This window comes from Solea senegalensis, linkage group LG6 (genome assembly GCF_019176455.1).
Source record: "Solea senegalensis isolate Sse05_10M linkage group LG6, IFAPA_SoseM_1, whole genome shotgun sequence".
Taxonomy (NCBI): domain Eukaryota; kingdom Metazoa; phylum Chordata; class Actinopteri; order Pleuronectiformes; family Soleidae; genus Solea; species Solea senegalensis.
The window spans coordinates 14,933,966-14,953,688 of NC_058026.1; the positions used below are offsets into that span (position 1 = coordinate 14,933,966).

At 40.3% G+C, this 19,723-nt stretch overlaps 1 protein-coding gene across 2 annotated transcripts; it reads left to right on the plus strand.

Moving 5' to 3' along the window:
- Window positions 1-3,666: 3,666 nt before the first annotated feature.
- On the plus strand, window positions 3,667-19,622 carry spock3 (SPARC (osteonectin), cwcv and kazal like domains proteoglycan 3). 2 transcript variants are annotated; one of them, XM_044028319.1, is made up of 12 exons: window positions 3,667-3,758; window positions 3,945-4,061; window positions 11,659-11,667; window positions 11,795-11,834; window positions 12,905-13,013; window positions 14,032-14,140; window positions 14,325-14,433; window positions 15,488-15,601; window positions 15,702-15,917; window positions 16,672-16,734; window positions 17,044-17,181; window positions 17,393-19,622. In XM_044028319.1, exons 2-12 carry the CDS (start codon window positions 3,945-3,947, stop codon window positions 17,548-17,550), a joined length of 1,182 nt encoding a protein of 393 aa, XP_043884254.1. In that variant the 5' UTR covers window positions 3,667-3,758; the 3' UTR covers window positions 17,551-19,622. The 2 variants fall into 2 exon arrangements, with proteins under 2 accessions (XP_043884254.1, XP_043884255.1); XM_044028320.1 differs by lacking the exon at window positions 11,659-11,667.
- The last annotated feature ends 101 nt before the right edge of the window (window positions 19,623-19,723 follow it).

Here is a 19,723-nt window from a genome sequence, read left to right on the forward strand (position 1 = left end):
AGGACACGTAACCATTCTGTAACCCTGACCTATTGATGCCTAGATACCACACTTTAAATCTTAGCCCTAAACTTAACCAGTTCCTGAGAAATGAGGTTCTGCCTCATTTGGACCCGGTTTTGGTCCCCATTCTGGTTCTGACAAGGTCAGTGTTTATGCCAGAAAAGACACACACACACACACACACACATACATACATATATTTAATATCCACCTCCACATACAGTAAGAAACTTCCCATACACATTTCTGTTTCCTCGAGACTTACATAAGTTTCTCTGTTCAGCTTTTTATTTATACACACCTAAGTTTCTCTCACCTCTGCTTTTTACTATCACTTCTCTTTATCCAATTTAAGGAACATGAGCATGAATGAGAGTTTCATATTGCTGCAGGGTGGGTTTCTGATGTCCACAGTACTATTTAATGTAAATGACAATTATCCTGCTCAAGCAGCTGCACTGAATGTGGGAGAGAAAAGAGCTTCTACAAGGCCAAGTGTGTGAAAACACACTGTAAATGTTTTAAGGAACATTGGAGATTGTCTCACAATGACAAGTCAGAATGCCTCAGCCCCATCTAGCAACATCCTTTAAATTAAGTTAAGTTTGTTTTCAAAAATTAAGTTGTGATTCATTTATCAAATGTGCACTGTATAAAAATCCTTGGTTTTGTAGAAATGGCAGTTAACCCTTAGTGCTCTCGCGGCACAGCAGGTTCACCCTTAGTAAATTGTCTAATACACAACTCCTTATATGGACATCCTGTGTGTGTGTGTGTGTGTGTGTGTGTGTGTGTTTATAGGTCACATATTCAGGCTTTATAAAATGTGTTTTTTTCATCTTCTTATGTGTTGTTGAGTCAAAGTTGTGATTCATTTTATATCAATTTTTATTGGTGATATAAAGTAGCAATAATTGTGCAAAAGTCACAAAATAAGGCATTTTTTTCTTTCATTTTTGTTCATAAAAACAAGCCAAGCAAACTTTTAACTGTGACATATTTCCAAATTTCACAAATTCCATTGAATTTTAAACATTTTGAGTACTTCTTGCTCAGGTGTGTTTATATAGTTGGTCAAAATCGTTTTCTTCTTATCAGATTGCCTAGTTTGTGCTGAAGAAAATGGTATAAGATGATCCATATTGCACATAGTAATGATAAAAACAGCCTTAATGCTCTGTGTAATAGTCGGAATTGTTACATAATACACAAATTTGTTTGTGTCTTGATTTAAAACGTAAATTGGGTCTCAATTTCTAATCATCTTTAGAAAGTGGATCCTTATTTAAAAGGTTTTCGAAACCTTTTATATAGCCTAGAACCTAGAAGGACATGACAGGGCCCTGAGTGCATTCCTTTGGTAGAAAATACTAACTTCCCTTTTCATAGATCTCCCTTCACCCCAAACACCATCACCTCATCCCCCTCTGCCCTCCATTTTCCTCCTTCCCACTGTCTCAGTGAGCAGGTGCACAGTGACAGAACCATTGGACTGTGAAATCTCCACTCCTTGAGATATGTTTCATGCCTCTCCACACACACACACACACAGTATATTCTATGTGTCCTCATTTTATTCAAAGCCTTCCATTCTCTAGCTGTACGTGGTCATCTCTCGCCCTGTGTTGCAACTGAGCCAACACTGTAATGTTCATGAATTTACATAGAGGAGAAAGAAAAGCTGAAATGTGAGTGAAATGAATGAAGTCCACGCAGTTTCATTAGCCAGTGTGTGTGTGTGTGTGTGTGTGTGAGAGAGAGACTTTCCTGCATATGTCTCTGACCACATCTACATCTTTAATGTCTGAAACTGAATAATGTATGAGCCCCCTCAGCTAAAGGACACACACACACACACACACACACAATTTAACTCCTTCCACAAATGTCGTAAAAAGCCCAAACTAAAAATGACCACAAGGCCCTGAACATCTTGTCATAATCACCTTGTGCCAGTCTGAGAGAACACAACAACGGATAAAAGTAAACCAACATCGCCTCCCCACTCTGCAACCACAGTCTCATAACTACAACTCATTTCCTGTTTACATTCAGCACACTTCCGGCTTGAGTGAACACACTGCTCACAGCAGGCGTCCTCTGCTCGTCTGCACCTACCTGTGTGTGCGTCATGTTACATTTTCACATATGAGGCTTGTAAATTAGCAACCGATTTGCTCAGTCCGTGTGTCTGTGTGAGGCAGTCATGCATCCCTCATACTTCTAATTTGACTTTCAAATATCTGCAGCCTGTCATCATTTCCACATGCCCACACACACACACACACACAGGTTTGCACAGCCTTTCTTCTTAGGACACTGCATCGACATCCACAGCCTAAACAAAGCAATATCCCTAACCTTGACCATAACCAGGTAATGACTAACACTAACATTAACCTAATCACAATTTAAATCTTAGCCCTAAAGCGCCTCAGTATTTATGCCAGAAATGGTCCCCAACAGGTATCATATACAAGAACACTCACACACACACAAGCATGTGACTTTTCCTTAGCCTCTTATTAAGATGATGTGGAGCGGAGGTCTAGTTTGGTTTCTCCAGCAACTGTGCATAATAATGCCCTGACCTGCCTGACCAATGGGTCTCTCTGTGAGCGGTCTAATGATTTTTCTTTCTCCTCTCTTACTGTAACTTGCTCACCCTCTGCATGTTTTTGCTCATTTTCCTCATCTGTGATCATCTCTTTACCTTCAGAATCAGAATTAATGAGAGGAGAGACATGAAGACACTTTCATACAGGACATGAGAGGGACACTGAGTGTCTTGGTGAGTGGGGATATGATGTGAATCGTACGATATGGCCTTTGCACTCACTTCATTTCAATAGTTGACCATCTAAAGAGGATTTTGACAGCACTCATCATCAACATCTTTACAAAATGTCAGGGGAAATCTCCTCGAGACTTGGAGAATGATTTTTTATGAATACCACTGCTGAGCGCAAACAATTTCCATGAAACTAACTGCTACACAAATGTTTGCCATGAAGCACACTGGAGGGGGTGTTTTGACCTTGCATCCAGTCCCCAAAAGGACCAACTTACTGGAACAGGCAGCAATTTCAGCCCGCGCGCCTCGACAAATCATCTCGAGAGTGAGACGGTGGGCCATTTGGGTAACACTTCTTATGGAAACCACGTTATCTTGTAGGATTTATTTACAGCCCTGACACAACCTCTGCCAGGAATGTGAGCAAAAACATTTTCGTGAGTCACAATTGTAGAAACAAGCCTGAGCGGCTCTGGTGTGGTAATTGCAACAGAGCATGGCATGAATGAAGGGAACGCAGGAGGTCATGGTCAGTGGGAGTCTTGAATTCAGTGTTCAAAGTGATTCTTTGTCACATCATGGTGATCTTTCTTAGTATATCATTATTATTATTTTGTGCGTGGGCTGTTTTGTTTGTTTCATCCCACCTTATCCTTCACCCCAGTCACTTCACATGCATTTATATGGCGTTATTGTCCTTCAAGGATGATGGAAAAGCATTGCACATAAACGGTGGCCTGGTGACAGACCACAGCGAGCAATCAGGAGCGTTTCCATCGCACTGGGGTGGGGAGGGGGTGGGCAGAGAGGAGGGACCGCGCGCACAGTGCCAGGCGCGTTCCCGTTTTCTGCTGCGCACAGAGCGAGAGAGAGAGAGAGAGAGAGAGAGAGAGAGGACGCTGCTATTACTAGTGGCAAACGGCAGCGAGCACATACAGTCTGGAGCATCTGATGCGACAAGGTAAGAGAAAAAGCGCCTTCGCATCTTTTTTGCGGACAGAATTCATGATGTGATGTCGACATTGAACTGTCTTTGTTTTGTTTTTTATACGCGTTTGTTGCGCCTCAGCCTGATCCAATGTCCCCCATCTCCCTCTCACGCTCTCGCTCTCTTTCCCCTCTCCCTGTGCTGTTGTTGTGTCCGCAGATGCTGAGCGTCGCCTTGCTGTGTGTGTGCGCCTTTGGACACGTCTGCGCTCGCTCTGACAGCGGCAATTTTTTGGATGATAAGTGGCTCGCCGGGAAATGGGACAGATTCAGGGATGTGAGTCATATTTCTGGCCTATATTACTGTCGTCCGTGCCCTCCTCATTATCTCATTTGCACCCACCCCCCACCATTTTCTCCCCCATCACTGCCTCTCTCACTGGTTTGTGATCATGCACTCCTCGTTTGCGCGTTGTGTCCACGAGCTGCGCGTCACGGGGTCCGTTGTGGTGTTTGTTAAATGTCCATCACCCGCTCCACTGAGACTGTAAAATACACTGGGATGATCCTGTAAATGTGTTTTCGCGGCAGCTTAGCAGTGATAGTCTAGGCCTCGGGAAAACACAAATGCACATCGCCTGGTTTGTCTGAGAGGCACCACTGAGTCTTCGACACCGGCCTAATTACAGAGAGGTACATGGAATGAGTCCGCAGCAGCAGTGAGGCCTATAGATGTGCTGTCAGGACTCAGGAATGAACACCTGCCTCCAGGTATATAGAGGAGAAGAGAAAAACGGTGGAAATCCAGGCCCAGAAGCTATGTTTTAGCCATTATATTCACGTCTAAGCACGTATAATCCTGTAATCTCATTTGGGAATAAAACCATATTAACACAATTTTAAAGTCAGAGACATATGTCTGTCCTCTCTCAATCATTTGAGCAAAAATTGTGTTTGAAGTGATTATTTTCCATCAGCCATGTCAGCCATCATCACATTGACATGTTACTATAAGGCCACTTCATTTTCATGGCATATTTACCGTACTAGATGGTATATATCAGGGGTGTTAAAGTCAATTACAGAGAAACCGTGTCAAAGTCAGGGGCCAGACAAGGTCAAATAATATAAAATTCAGAAGAAATCATATCGATTAAATAAATAAACAAATCGGAGATCAAATTGAAATGAAAGATGTGTCACGATGCATTAGTGAACGCAATGAATACCTTCTTTTTTTTCTATATAATAAGTTTCATTCAATTGTTGTATAGCGCCAAATCTCAACATACATTATCTCAAGGCACTGTACATAGTAAGGCAGACATCATTACCCATGGAGCAGCCTCAGAAAGGGCTAAATGTCAACATTGGACGACAGCATAAATGTAGAAAAATGTGGTAATGATTTTCTATTGAAATCAACAGTATATCTGCCTTAACGGCTGTATTCCTCATACAGGCCTGTAGTCACATGCATCTTAGCCAATTATTTGCTGGACTCAATAATATTTTCTTTTATAAAGCTAAAAAAAGGCAGCAAAATACAATGAGGGGGTGAGTCCACAATTATTTTGTTCAGTTCTTTTACAGGCGAGGTAACCTGATGTGTGGTATTTATACTGTATGTGTGTCAATGGAAGAGCGGGAAAGACATATTATCTCTGAGGGCCAAATACAGATGTATGGGGCGCCAGAGGTGGCCCCCGGGCCTTGTGTTTGACACATGTGATATATATGTAATCCCAGGTTACTGCTTATAATTACTGTGTCCATGCTTTTCACTGTTATGAGAATCCTCTGATCCATTAAACGTCAACCTTTCAGTAAAAAAAAAAGAAGCTTTCTGCTACAGTAACAAGCCCCTTATATGTATTTTTCTTTTTTGCTTTGTTGATGATGATGATTACAGATAAGAGACTGGGAATCAGAGGAGTTGTCGGAGAGGTAGCTGTCAAGGCAGCAGAGAACAAACAGAGTGTATATTTTCTGTAAAATTGGTTGATTGAAATAGCGCAGATTTTCTGAACAGAGGATCTTGCCTTTTCAACCAATGGGTTCAGACAACCAGGAGTGATTTGTGCATACCTGTCAGTCAAACTTTAATGACTGGTTTTACCCTTTAATATATCTGATGCCAGAGAGACAGAGACACTGTCTTTACTTTTTAAATTTCAGGTCTTGTGCTGTCTTTACTTCTCACGTAACGTCGGACAGTTGTTTTTTTTGTTTTTGTTCTTGCACGTGAACACATCAGCTCAGGTGAACTCGTGACACACTTCAAGTCTGATTTGTTTGATTTGGATTATGCAAATGTGTTGTCAGGGCTAAATGCCAGTGTGGAAGTGTTCACTATTTGATGAGCTGAAATCTGTGGGATGAATTCAACCTTTTCAGAAAAGACTGAAATGATCAGAGAAAGACAGATAGATAGAGAGAGAGATAGTGAGAATGAAAAGCAAGGATGGAGAATAGAAATATTGTGAGCTGAAGACTGTGCATTCACAGCTGTTTTAACCTTGAAGCTTAGGTGTTATAGAGGCAGAGGTGGGACATAAAAGCATTATGTTCTGTGTGTGTGTGTTTGTGTGTGTGTGTGTGTGTGCGTGTGCGTGTGTGTGTGTCTGTTTCCTTTTTCACATTGTAAGTAATGAGCATATTTTGGTCAAATAGCACTTTTCGAGAGCAAATGCAATAGTGTGTCACGAGCAATAGAAAACATAACTGTGTACGTTGGCCAAACAGTCATACACACATCTATTTAGCTCCTATAATATAAAATAAAACTTAAATACCCCAATAATCTGCATGAAAGTGCACAAGCTCATAAATCCAAACGCCACAAATGTGTCAGATTTGATACATTACTGCATATAGGGGAAAAAAATGCAACACCATATGGGTTTCCGATGGTCGGGTTCATCCCTTCATCCAGTTTGAGGCAGATTATGTGATACTGCTGACAACTTGACAAACAGACAGATGAATGAGGGTGAGAACATACATCTCTTTTTCGGGGCCAAAATGTTTTTAAAGTTACAAAAAAGAAATAATGACATACTCGTCTTTTTCTTTTAATGTTAGACTAGTACGTATCGGTACCTTGTTTTCAGTAACACCTCTACACATATTGGCCAAGCAGACTTTATTATACTACATATATTACAAATATATATACATATATATGTACATATATATATATATACATATATATATATACATGTATATATACATATTTGTAACAGTAACATGGCTTTAATGAGTGTCTTTGTAGAGTCACTGTACAATTCAATGTTCAAGATTTTTTTCACTGTCAAGACAGTGAAGTTTGGGCTGCTTAATTAGTCTTCTTTCTATTCTTGTGATGCTAATCTGACTGAAACAGTCATGCATAATGGAACACGTGCGCTCCCATACTGTCACAGTATTGTCACATACTGCACAGAGGTTACAGCTCTGTAAAACAATTGATTGTAATGACGTGTGCTGCTCAGACTGTGAACACATTGTGTAAATTGTACTCACGTAGTCTGTACATACTAATCCTTAACCATTACATACATAGTCTTAGCATAAAATCATAACATTAAGGAACATATAATATTTAAATAATGATTTCTATTTAATTGAGTTTTAGTGCTGCAACGCAATTTAGCAGATCAGTAGATAAACTTGCATTTGGTCAAGTAAAACCCAACGCTATTGCTTTATGACTTCACGTCAAAAGTCTGGGAACCTGACCTGGAAATGAAACTCTTTGGCTACACTCAGGGCTGTAAGCACTTAACGTAACCCTGCATTCAGAATTAAACATTTATTTCACCCAGAAACACCTGCATTTTTAACGTATTTGCTGGCATTTTGTGCCAAACCTGACTCCAGTGTGATTTAAATTAAACATTTTAGGCATGTAGGCTACTGTCACTTTCATCTTTTTCAGCAAGAGCCATAAGTGTGTGTCTCCTGCTAAATGCACTAGATAGGATCTTGACTACTGATGTAGTGTGAGTTCTGTTTGCTGGAGAGGCCCGAGGCTGTCTTTGCTGTGCCGGTGTCATCTCCGTATTTTTTTTGGACATTCTGCTCTGCTTGCTGGACCTTGGCTAGATTACAGCACTGGCACAAAGTGCAAAAGTAAGGTTTGGAGTAAGACATGTTTAACAATGAAAGGATGTGAGATGATGTTACGATGGTGTGTGCATGATGTTTAATTGCATGGTATCTGAGTAGATTTATATGCTCGTTTTGAGCAGCCTTCTTCTTCTTCCTCTCCTGTCCTCTCCTCTCCTCCCCTCTCCTCCGTCTTTGTGTGTTTTTTACCATGCATGCACATCACTTCTGTGTTGTGGAGAGTGAATGATGTAGGCAAGGTAGAGAGCTTCGGGCCTTTTCCACTTCAAAGCACCCCAGTGTGGATTTGTGTGTGTTCGTGCAAGCATGCATGCGACAAGCTTGAGCAAGACAAGCAGCGCCAGTACAGTGAAAACATGCACATAGTTCTTATGTTGGATATTAGTGGAGAGACCGCAAGGAGTCGGGAGAAGGAAGCAAGTCATTAGGACACAATTAGGATGGAGGAAAGTCTGAAATCAAAGGGAGAAATGGTTGTTCGAAATATTTTTGGGGACGTGTTTTCAATGGACAAGCAGCCTAAATGACACAACATCAATATGCACAGCGGCAAATTAGGACCTAAGTCAACAGTTTTATGTGCATGCATTTGTGCACATGAGGGGAAAAGTCTGTCATTATTGTGGAGGAGGGAGGGAGAGCAACAGAGGTGAAGAGAGAGATGGAGAGATAAATTGAAAAGTAGCTATTTTTAGAGCACACCCAGGAGGCCATTAGACCTATTGTTGAATTCTAGGTTTTCAGTGGTTTTTGGGAAAGTAGGTGGCTGGTTGTCTGTGCAGTGAAGTGTACACCCAGTTACTTGATGTTTTATACTGCGAACAGATTCAATTTGTTTGCAGAACTCTCTCTGTCTCTCTTTCTCTCTCTCTCTGTTGATTCCATTTAGGATTCAGACCACACATATTGTTGGTGTCTTGTCCGGTTTTGAGGGGCCATTAATGCAATATTTTCAATATTCAGTCTGTTGTAATTCTTTTAGAATTGTCCTGAACAGGAACCTCACTATTTGGCTTAGGTATTTGTTATAAGCTTTCAAAAAACCTCAAATGTCCTTTCTCATTTTTGGTCATTTTTTTCATGTGAATAATTGTAGTTATATGATAATTAAGGAAGAGTCCGTCATGCAGGTCCAAAGGGTCAGAAAGGCCATGCAGTGGCTAAAATAATTAGAGTTGAGCAAGGCAAAAGTAGACCCAGTTCACACTATTGAAACTCACAGACAATTTAAGTTGTTCTTTTGTTGTAAACACTGTCATATATCCTGGGTATAATCCAACAAACCAACAAATGATTATCTTATTTAGGTGCTGGGGCACCACAAGCTGCAATTACAGCTTCGGTGATCTCTGAAATGCAAAGACAGGATCAACAACACAATTATTTTCAACAGATATTGTTTACTTTAATGTCTGGTGATAACAGTTATGAAGAGTACTATCAGTCCAGAATCCAGATTTTTATACTGATCATTTAGTGATTAGTAATGATGGCACACACTGTCATCCTGAAAGAAAACCACGCCAATCAGGATAGAAGATAGAGTTATTGATAGAGCAACGATGACTCATCGCTGCATCTCTGATCTTTGTACTATGTATTCATCTTTGTAACGATGAGTGTGACTGCTGGACATTATCAGACTCATCCTGCTGATAAAGTCTGATAATGTCCAGCAGTTACACATATTACACATATAACATCTCTCTTGTCAAATGTGCAATGTCGAGCTGAATGATTGAAAGTAAATCATTGCCAATGCAAATGCAAATTTGTTTTGCAGTATAATTCAGTTCAATATTCACTGTGTAATAGATTTATAATGTAATGGAGCATTACCACACAACCTACCAGCATAGCATTTACTCCACTTAACCCTAATGCAAGGATGCAAACTTTAAGATTAGTTGTATCTTGCATAGAAGACAGAATAATCAAAAATAGAAAAATGATGATAGAATTGCAGCCTTTGTGATTTACCAATTGCCTTGTTTCAAATTTCGATTTGAAAACGACAAATTGTGCAGCCCTAATGCTGACACCAAATTCAGACGCTATTGACTGAAGTGTTTCCTAATGATCTTCCTAGTCTTCCTCCTGCCCACGCTCCAACGTAATATCTTCTTTCAAGGTTACAGTCTTAGTGTCCTCATAGAACTCAGCATTAACTCAACATCCTTTATACTTGCTCAGAGCGTGATAGGATGTTCGTGCTCATGACCTCATTTGTGCACACTCATAGTTGCCTAAGCCCCACAGTAGGTTAGCTGAGTGGACACTTTCACTGTGCAAAGTTAGTATGCATTTCTACATTTCTGTTGAAGTGTCATGTGTAATGGTAAAAGCCGTAACAATTTGAAAATAGCTGTTGCATTCTGATTGAAAGGCCAGATATGGAACTGAAACAGGTCAGTAAGTGCCACTGTTATTTCCACAGCAGGTGATAAAACAGGAAACGCACCTCACTGAAAGTGCTTCACACAAGTGGTGCAGACAAGTTCAAGGTGTGAAAGTACTTGTACTTCAGCCTCCTGATAGAGAATTATGATGTGAATTTAAGGAATGCAATTATTATTTTTTTTATTTTTTTATTTGATACATCGTGTTGTCGAAATTATTAAAGAAAACCTCATCCCTGTGCAGGCACACATTGGGATTTGCACTGATAAGATTTTGTTTCCTTCCCTCCTTATTTGTCCTGAATACAACATGTATTCACCTTAAAATTCAATAATTTACAGAATGAGAACTGCTTTTTCCTCATAATGTGACCTAATGTGATTTATGTCCCCACAACATGAGCAAAACCTGGAACAGACACACATGCTTACATATTTTATTACATACATATGTAAGCGAGAGAGAAAAACATCTTTGACTCATGTTTTACTGCAAATAATTAGATGTATTGTACAGTATATTGCTCACAAAGAAGGCTAACCGTACTTTCTTGTTCTCTCGTTTACTCCATTATATATATTGTGAGGTCATGTCATTGTTACTGATATCAAACGCAAGGTTAACCAAGATAGTAAGGGTTCCAATAAGAATGCATTTGATACAGTACTTGGCAGGTGTGATTGGGCATGTGTGTGAGTGAAAGATTATTTAAAAAGGAACACACAAAAAACGGCAATATAACAAGAACAGGTAATCTTTGTAAATAAATACGGGAGGAGATGGTGCAGTGTCCTGTAAGACCAGAGGTTCCTGGTCTGGGTTTGAATGGAATGGATGCTCAGAACCTGTAAGTAGAGTGACCCAGACTGTGAACTATCATGCCATTCTATTAAAAGCTGCCAAATCACTCATCTATGAATTAATGTATGCATTCCATATTTAGACCCTGTGAGGACTTCTTTATACAATTTACTGTATCCAGGAAGGATTTGAAACAACTCGGTACAAATTAATGAGAGAAATTCTCTTGAGTTAATGTGACATATCAGCAATGTTGTTTGTACCAACCATGAGCCTGACATTAGACTCTACATAACACTACAAGTCTCATTCCCTCATGTAACTGTAAATAGCTTGTTAATTTCATATGTAAAAGCCTGTCACAGTCACTAATTGAAGTCCAATTCAAACTGAAATCTGAAAACTATAATACTCTGGCCCCTTTTCCACAGACACCTACATAATATTTATTAAATATGTGCATGCTCCATCTGTTTGTGATCCATTGTGTGAACATCTGTTTATTTCATTATGCACAGTTCACAAAAACTGCTTAAAAATGCTTAAAAACCCCTAATGAAAATAATTTTTATTCTCTGTCTCTGCAATGCTTTCTCCTATAGGAAGTGGAGGTTTGTGTGACTGCTTAATAGTCTTCTACCTGTCTTTATGTTTGCTCTGGATCATGTTCAAGATCATGTGAACAGTATTGTCATTCTTTCACGCGTTGGATAACTTTTTTTTCTTCTTTTCTTTTAGGAGCCTGGAACATGGACTCCACCTAAGTCCTTCGATCAAGGTGGGTGTGAAGGGGAGAGAGGTCGTGCGTAGCATGTAGTAGGTTTATTGGCAGAAATGACAAAGTTTGTGTAAGTGTAGACTCACTTTAAAATGAAAATAGTTTGGGTTGCGTAGCTATGTTGCGCTGCCGTGTTTCTGCAGCATGTGTTTTGCATTTGAATCCATAGCTTACGACATAAACAAAGGAAGGCCCTGTCCACAAAAACCTGATGTGTAAACCAACAAAGAGAAAGGAGGAAATGGTAGAAACAGTGGGAGAGGTGAAGAGCGGCTTTGTGTTATGTTGTAATATGCAGTCTCACCATCAGATGTCACTCATTTCTACACCACACTGGACCTTTAATTTATTGCTGAGAGCTCGTACACCAGCCACACCAATACATGAACATGTTCCCTCTCACTGATCACTGTATCCTCAAACACACTCACGCACACGCCAGCGAAACAATAGCATTAGATGTTGGTAGGATGGAGGCAGGATAATCTACCAAAGCTGCTCTGGGATTACAGTAAGGTTCTTTTAGAGCAGAGGTCATTCACAAACTGCTCTGAGATCAGCCGAGGCTCTTAGATGTCACTCGAAAGTGTCGCTCTAAATGCTGACAGGGAGTCAGTGACGGCCGGCTTGTCTGTATCAACAAAGATCACACCGTGTTCCTCAGAAGCAGATCTAAAATCAGCTCTTAATTTGAAAGCCATTCATGGCTCTCCGCCGTGGGATCTGATGCCAGATCAGTTTGAAGAATGCACATGAGACTGACACTTAGAGAAGGCTGATGTAACAAGTAAGAGGCCTCTATCACCAGTTCCATCTGTTTTTAGCCAGTATGATACTTAGCGGCATTATGGCCTGGAGTTCAGCGTGAGAGAGTCATTACAAGTACACAGGCTAAAAGTGACACACACACATGCACAAATTAGCAAATCGGACATAGCTTAGATCCATAAACATGATAAACATGTGATCAATGGGTTTATGCAGATTAAGCGGCTGTGTTTTGCCTTTGCACACATGTACAGGACACTTGAGAAACACTCTAAAACACTGTGGATGCCTTGTGTTTTCAGGCCTTGATCCAGCCAAGGACCCCTGTCTGAAAATCAAATGCAGTCGCCACAAGGTGTGTGTTGCCGAGGACTATAAGACTGCCACTTGTGTCAGCCAGAGGAGAGTTAGGTAAGAGTACAATCACGCTCACGCCGACACACACACACACACACAGGCTTATGTTTCAAACTGAGACTGAAGTGATTATAGTCTTCTGGTTTGCTGCCTGAGGAAAACCCAGAGGTAAGAATATATTGAATAGCAACCAGGGGGCCACTTCAGTGGTGGCAAAAAGAAGTCAGTTTAAATGGAAAATGTGATTTACAATGTCAGTAAACATTATCTGGAGAAGTTAATAGTATTCTTCAATAGAGCATAATGTAAGTTTTGTGAATTATGGACCCATTTAGAGCAAGGTCGATGATAAGGGAAGGCACATATTGTATTATGTGGACATCAGTGTGAGAGCTAGTATCGTTCAATAGTTGCCCGGTTGCAGGTGACATCAGTGAATTTCACAAAAACCACCGCCAATGGTGAATCTCAAGGTTTTGAACCCAGAAGACACATTGATTTTTCTGCGACAAAGCCTCAAGTGAGAGACAACTTACAGTAGATTAGGAAATCAAATCTTCGTGCAGTGTGACAAGCAACACCAAAGGGGTAGATTTTGTTTTTCCAGCTGGTTTACAGGTGGCTTCAACTCTCTTGTGACTGTTGTGTGACATTGCTGTTCAGACCAATTACCCCAGCACAGGCAATACAATGCCTTACAACAGACACAAAGTCCTGCCAAGTGATGTGAATGGGGATAGTGTGTGTGTGTGTGTGTGTCTGGGATGTTGCAGACTGAACAGTAACACCACACTGACCCCATTTCACATTCTCAGGAAGAGCACAATTATGATTATACTGCAAGCAAATCAAAAAAACAAATAATAATCACATACAAATCCCAACTGCATCTCTCATTTCTGAAATTGATGTAAGAGCATGATGATAAATCACAGATACAAAATGCTCATAACACCCAGGCTTTGAACGAAGCTAGAAGAATAAAATGATTCAAGTTGTAGTCTTTTTATACACACAGTGAGATGTTGTGTTTGTGTGTGTGTAAAATAACATTTATGAATGTCCTCTCCAGTTTTAGAGATGCCAATTTGTACCAGAGTCCAGGGTCAAAGTGCAAAACCTGCCCTGTGGTTCACCCTTCCCCTGTCTGTGGAACTGATGGCCACACCTACTCCACCAAGGTACAATCATACAGACACACACACACACACACACACACACACACATAATGACATCAAATCTCAGCTGCTGCAACAGAAAACAGCTCAGCACATGACTTACAATTTCATTTCCTCTCGTCGAGACACACATCCTCTTAACTTCCACATCTGTCTCATCGGCTCGGTCTGTGTCTCTCTCGCTCAGTGTAAGTTGGACTATCAGGCATGCATCACAGGGAAGAAGATCGCGGTGAACTGCTCTGGCATGTGTCCTTGCCCCTCTGAGCCTGATCAGAGCTCTGCAGAGAAGAAAGGTACACATTTATGCTCACATGTATGTTTTTGCAAAATAAACAGTCATTTCTCTGTTTCCAAGTCCAGGTTCACGTCCCCTCCACTCAAATACTACTGATAGTGTGACACTGAATCCCTCCAGGTTTCAGGGCAGCTGTGCACTGCTGCACTGTGATGTACGTAGTTCTCATCCCTGGTCTCTTGTGGCCGGATCACAGGAGAACAAGAGATGAGAACGACATCACAGTGCAGCTGCGCTGTGCTTACGTCGTCTCTGTTTACAAGAGCAATTTAGGAAGCGCGTGCATTATGTTTTTAGTAAGTCTTATTGTACAGATGTGTCTGCTGTCTGTGTGTTTGTGTGTGTCATGAGGGACAAAGATAAAAATAAAAATGAGCTTAAGTCAGTCAAACTTGAGCTGTTGTCACATGAAAGAAGTTTAAGAAAGAAGAAATCATATGACATTCAGTGTTAGTATTATATATACAGTGGCCGCAAATGAATAAACATATGACCATTGACTAGTGTAGAAAAGCAACAACTGAAACTGCAGTGTGTCTGTAGCAACCAATCATGTCATCATTTTGGCCGTTTTAAATGTAATAAAGCCAATAACATAATCATTTGCTAATAATGTAATAACATCTTTGAGCCAATAATTGCCAATAATGAAATAAGTTATTATACTTAATTATACTTATTATACATAAATCTCTTTCTGTTATTATGGTTGCAAGAGCCAATTTGAGAATTACATCATCTTTATTTAGAATATTGTTTATTTGCTTTGATATGTAAATTCATAATTTCATGTCAACATTAGGCCAATAACATAATCACTTATTGCATTATCGGCAAAATGTCATTATGTTATTGGCTCAAAAACCTTTAAATGGCCAAAATGATTACATGATTGGTTGCTACAGGGTCACATGACGTCACCCGAGGAGATTGGACTCTGAGCTGTCTGATAGGATCTCTTTGTGACATTCAGGAACATTAATGTTGTTAATACCAGCTCTGACTGTGGTCATACTATGATGTAATCATTATTAAACTTTATCACTCATTAGTGTGCAGTGGGTCGGACCTGAAGGAGGTGGTGAGTCGTCTGAGAGACTGGTTCAGAGTTCTGCACGAGAACGGCAACCACAAGAGAGTGACGTTCCAGAAGCCGGAGAAGAACAGTGAGTCACATTTCATTTACGTAGTTTAATTTACAAGGTCATGCATGTTTATGCATCAACATGGTCACCGCATGATATTCTCCCTCTTTTTTGACTGCAGAGTTTGAGGTTGGGGCATCACCTGTTTGTAGAGACCCTCTGGGCTGGATGTTCTCTCACCTGGATACAAACTTTGACCTCCAGCTGGACCAATCAGAGATCAAGAGCCTGGACAGGAATGAGCCGTGCTCCGACGCCTTCTTCAAATCCTGCGACACGCATGCCGACAAAATTATAACCAGCTCCGAGTGGTGCACATGCTTCCAGAGGTACACAGGTAGGGTATCAGCATGCACTCACATGCAGTTGTTTGGAAATAACAATTTTTAACTGATTTTGGTTCTGGTTTAAACCATACTCCTCCGATGAAGTAAATACCAACATCATGCCAATTTGCATCCAAATAAAGTGGTTTAGATCATTTGCCTTAATAACAGATAGCTTGTATACAACCGGTGTGGTCTTCTAAGTGCTTGTGTTTTATTGCTCTGTCAGACATCAATGTAGCAGTCTCCCCATTTCCCCACATCTCAGCAGTTACTTTCCAGCCCAGAGGTATCATTACTGAATGAAATGATGACCATGCCTGCAAAGAGACGTGTCTGTTTTCTACTAACCATTTTCTCTGATTTATAAATCAAGTTCTGCCAACAAGGAGTTAAGACGACACATTTCACTCAATCTGAGCGGTGTTTTCTACGTTGACATGCATAGAATACATACATTTCAATCTGTGAAATGTAATTAAAAGCAGTATAATACAATATAGTCAATCCCACTTGACCCACACAGAATATGAGATAAATAATAATACAATACAATGCACGGCAATGAAACATCATTGTATGGGAGCTTAAGAAGACGTATTTACTGACGGGCCACAAACGTTGCACTTGCAAAAGCAAAAACAACAGAAAATCAAACCTCAGGACAAAAGCAGAAAGGACACAAAAGAGGTTGAGTTCCAAGTTCATTGTCAAGACCACACACAGCAGACTCTTGCACCACTGATTCACGTGTCTTCTTTTCAGATTCTCCTTGTAAAGCAGAGTTGTCCAGTATCAGCAAGAAGCAAGCAGGAAAGAAACTACTTGGTAAGACACACACGCACACACACACACACACACACAGGTTTGTACAGCTATCTTCTTAGGACAGTGCATTGACTTCCAGCCTAAACAAAACATTATCACTAACCATAACCATAACCAGTTAATGGCTAACCCTAACCATGTTTCACGTCTTAGTCCTAAACAAAATCCGGTTCTGAGGAACTGAGATCTTCTGGTCCGGTTAAAGTCAATGTTTATGTCAGAAAAGGTCGTAAAGAGTTAGCAAATACAAGTACACACACACGCACACACACACTGATCCATTGTGTGTGTTTTGGCTTGCATGTATAGGTCAGTATCTGCCGTCCTGTGACGAGGAGGGCTACTATAGGTCCCATCAGTGTCACAGCAGCAGTGGACAGTGCTGGTGTGTGGATCGCTATGGCAACGAGGTGGCTGGTTCACGCACCCATGGCTCTGCAGACTGCGGTAGGCAAAACACTGAGTAGAACAGAAGCCAAACAGAGTTTATGTGTTTGTATTAGTCTGTGTGCTAAACTAAGCTAAGCTAAGGTCACCAGCTGGTAGCTGTAAGTGGTGTTGATTTTCTCATTAAATAGCAAATAAACAAAACAAATAACTGTTTAGGTCTGAATTTCACACATTTTGAGTAGCACTTGGGTTTAATATCTGTCTCTAGGCGTGATTCTGGAGTCTTCTGGAGACTTCGGCAGCGGAGACTCACTCTTCACCGATGACGATGAAGATTCCTTTGTCCTCAACGACCAGGCAGGGATGGACGATGAGGACGACGAAGATGAGGACGATGATGACGGCAACGATGAATATCTGTCGTAATTTTTAAAAAGAGAGAGAGAGAGAGAGAGAGAGAGAGAGAGGAAGAAAACTTTTTTTTTGTCAATCTGCACGTTTCTAGGTGACTCTCCAGGCAGATCCTTAATCGCACTAACAGCCTAAGGACAACTCTCTGTGTATTGTTTGTTCATGAGTAAAAAAAAAAAAAGAAAAAGAAAAAAGAACATAAAAAAATATATATTCCTGGCAAATTACCACGATTTCTCTACCGATTAAGTATAAATTTGATTGGTTAATGGCACTTGTTCACTTGCGTGTCAGCAACCAGAGACAAAGACTATTTGACAACCACTTCAATGCTTTGGATTTGGTCACATGTGCAAAGAGCTCTCCCTTCATTGGACAGTCCGTGTCTTCTAGTGTGTCAGTGTCTTTGTGCAGCACTCCAACGCCTGACTGTGTTGATGCCTGAGGTGCAATGTTAAAGAGATTTACCCTTCTTCATTCCGTCATCGCAACTCCTCAAAACCCCCTTTCTTCCTAATCAAATGTTCCTGTGTAGAGGTGCAATTTCGATGATGTAGATAAGAGAATATTGCACTCTTTAGGTTTCTTTTGATCTTGATTTCTAACTGTGACTGTAACTGTGTGGAAAAACAAGATAAGAGATAGACATGCTTCATTAGGAGAAATAAGGCAAAACAAACAAACAAACACACATGGTGTGATCACAGCAGACATGTGAGCAGTTTTTACAGAGGCACAAATCAAGTGGAATCATCTTAAAAGGCTCAGCAACAAAGAATCACTGCTTGGTCAGCAGTGTTGAGTGGGGGGAAAAAAATTAATATGATCTATTTTTCTAATCCATAGTTGGATGATTACACATGAAAGAGATTTGTCGCAGTGCATCTGATACTGAACAACAGTTGTTTCAGTCTAAAGAACCAGAGGCTAAACCTTTGTTGAACTCAAAACAGGAGGGTGAAAAACTCCCTCGAGCGTCTGCAGATGAAACGTAACTTATATTGCCATAAACTGCCGGAGCCACAAATCTGTGTGATAAAAAAAAAAAAGTTGACTGATCTCCAAAGCGTCGGGGATTTTCAAAGGAGTTCAGGAGAAGACACAGCGCTTTTAACTTCTCACAAAATTCACAAGAAATAAAACCGCAGAGCCACGCAGACCTGGGGGATAAATGTTTAGGTGTGCCTTGTACTGGTTAGGACAGGTGGCAGTGATCGTTGGAGAAGCATGCTTACTGGACCGACTTAAGCTCCTAATTCATTACACTGCAGAAGAGTGGCATTCCTGTCAAGTCTTGTGTTTTCTGGGCCTCTCTTATTATTATGGTGTTATATAGGCCATATTTCAGATCTTCTGATTTGTTACATAGGATAGCTAGAATGTAAAGAAGCACAGAGATAATAAGCAGTTAAGTAACCACTTAGATTCTGCTGGATTTGAACATGTTTTATATATTAGTGCACTGGCTAGAGGAAGCTTTGGTTAAGACAGCTTTATATATACATATAGATATATATATATATATATATAAAAAAATCATCTTAAAGTGTTTTGCTTTTACTTTGTTTCAAAAGCTTGATTTGTACTTGATCTGTTTTAACTACTTGTAGTGTATATCTGCCAGGGTTGAAAACTGAAACTGAGATTATCCAGATTTGTGTATTCTTGATAAATCCTGCAGACCTGGGACCTGCTGTACTATATTTTCAATTATTGATCTGCTGTTTCGCTTCATTTTCAATTGGACATCTTTTTGGGATGTTAATAGCCGAAAAGTGCCATTTAATTGCCCATTATATTATTATTATTATTATTATTATTATTGCTGCAACTTTGCTCCCTACATTCTTTTTTAGTTTCACTTTCAATTCACGCTATAAGCTGGGAACCATTTCAGTTTCTAAAATGTGCTGTTTAGTGGGTGTGATGACATGCAAATCATTTTAATGACCTCAAACACTGTAGCCACTCTCAACCAATCGCACACTGTCATCACAGCTCTGATAGTGTTCAAAGGTTATGATACAGATGCATTTTTTACAGTGTATGTATGATTTGCTGAAATAAAAGCTATATTGACCAACATACGCTTGACTGTGTCGTCACGTCTGTTGTTGTCTCGCGTTTCGGGTGGGTTCTGTGTTCAGAATCGCGGTCTCGGCGTTTGTCTTCCGTGTGAGAGGCGTTT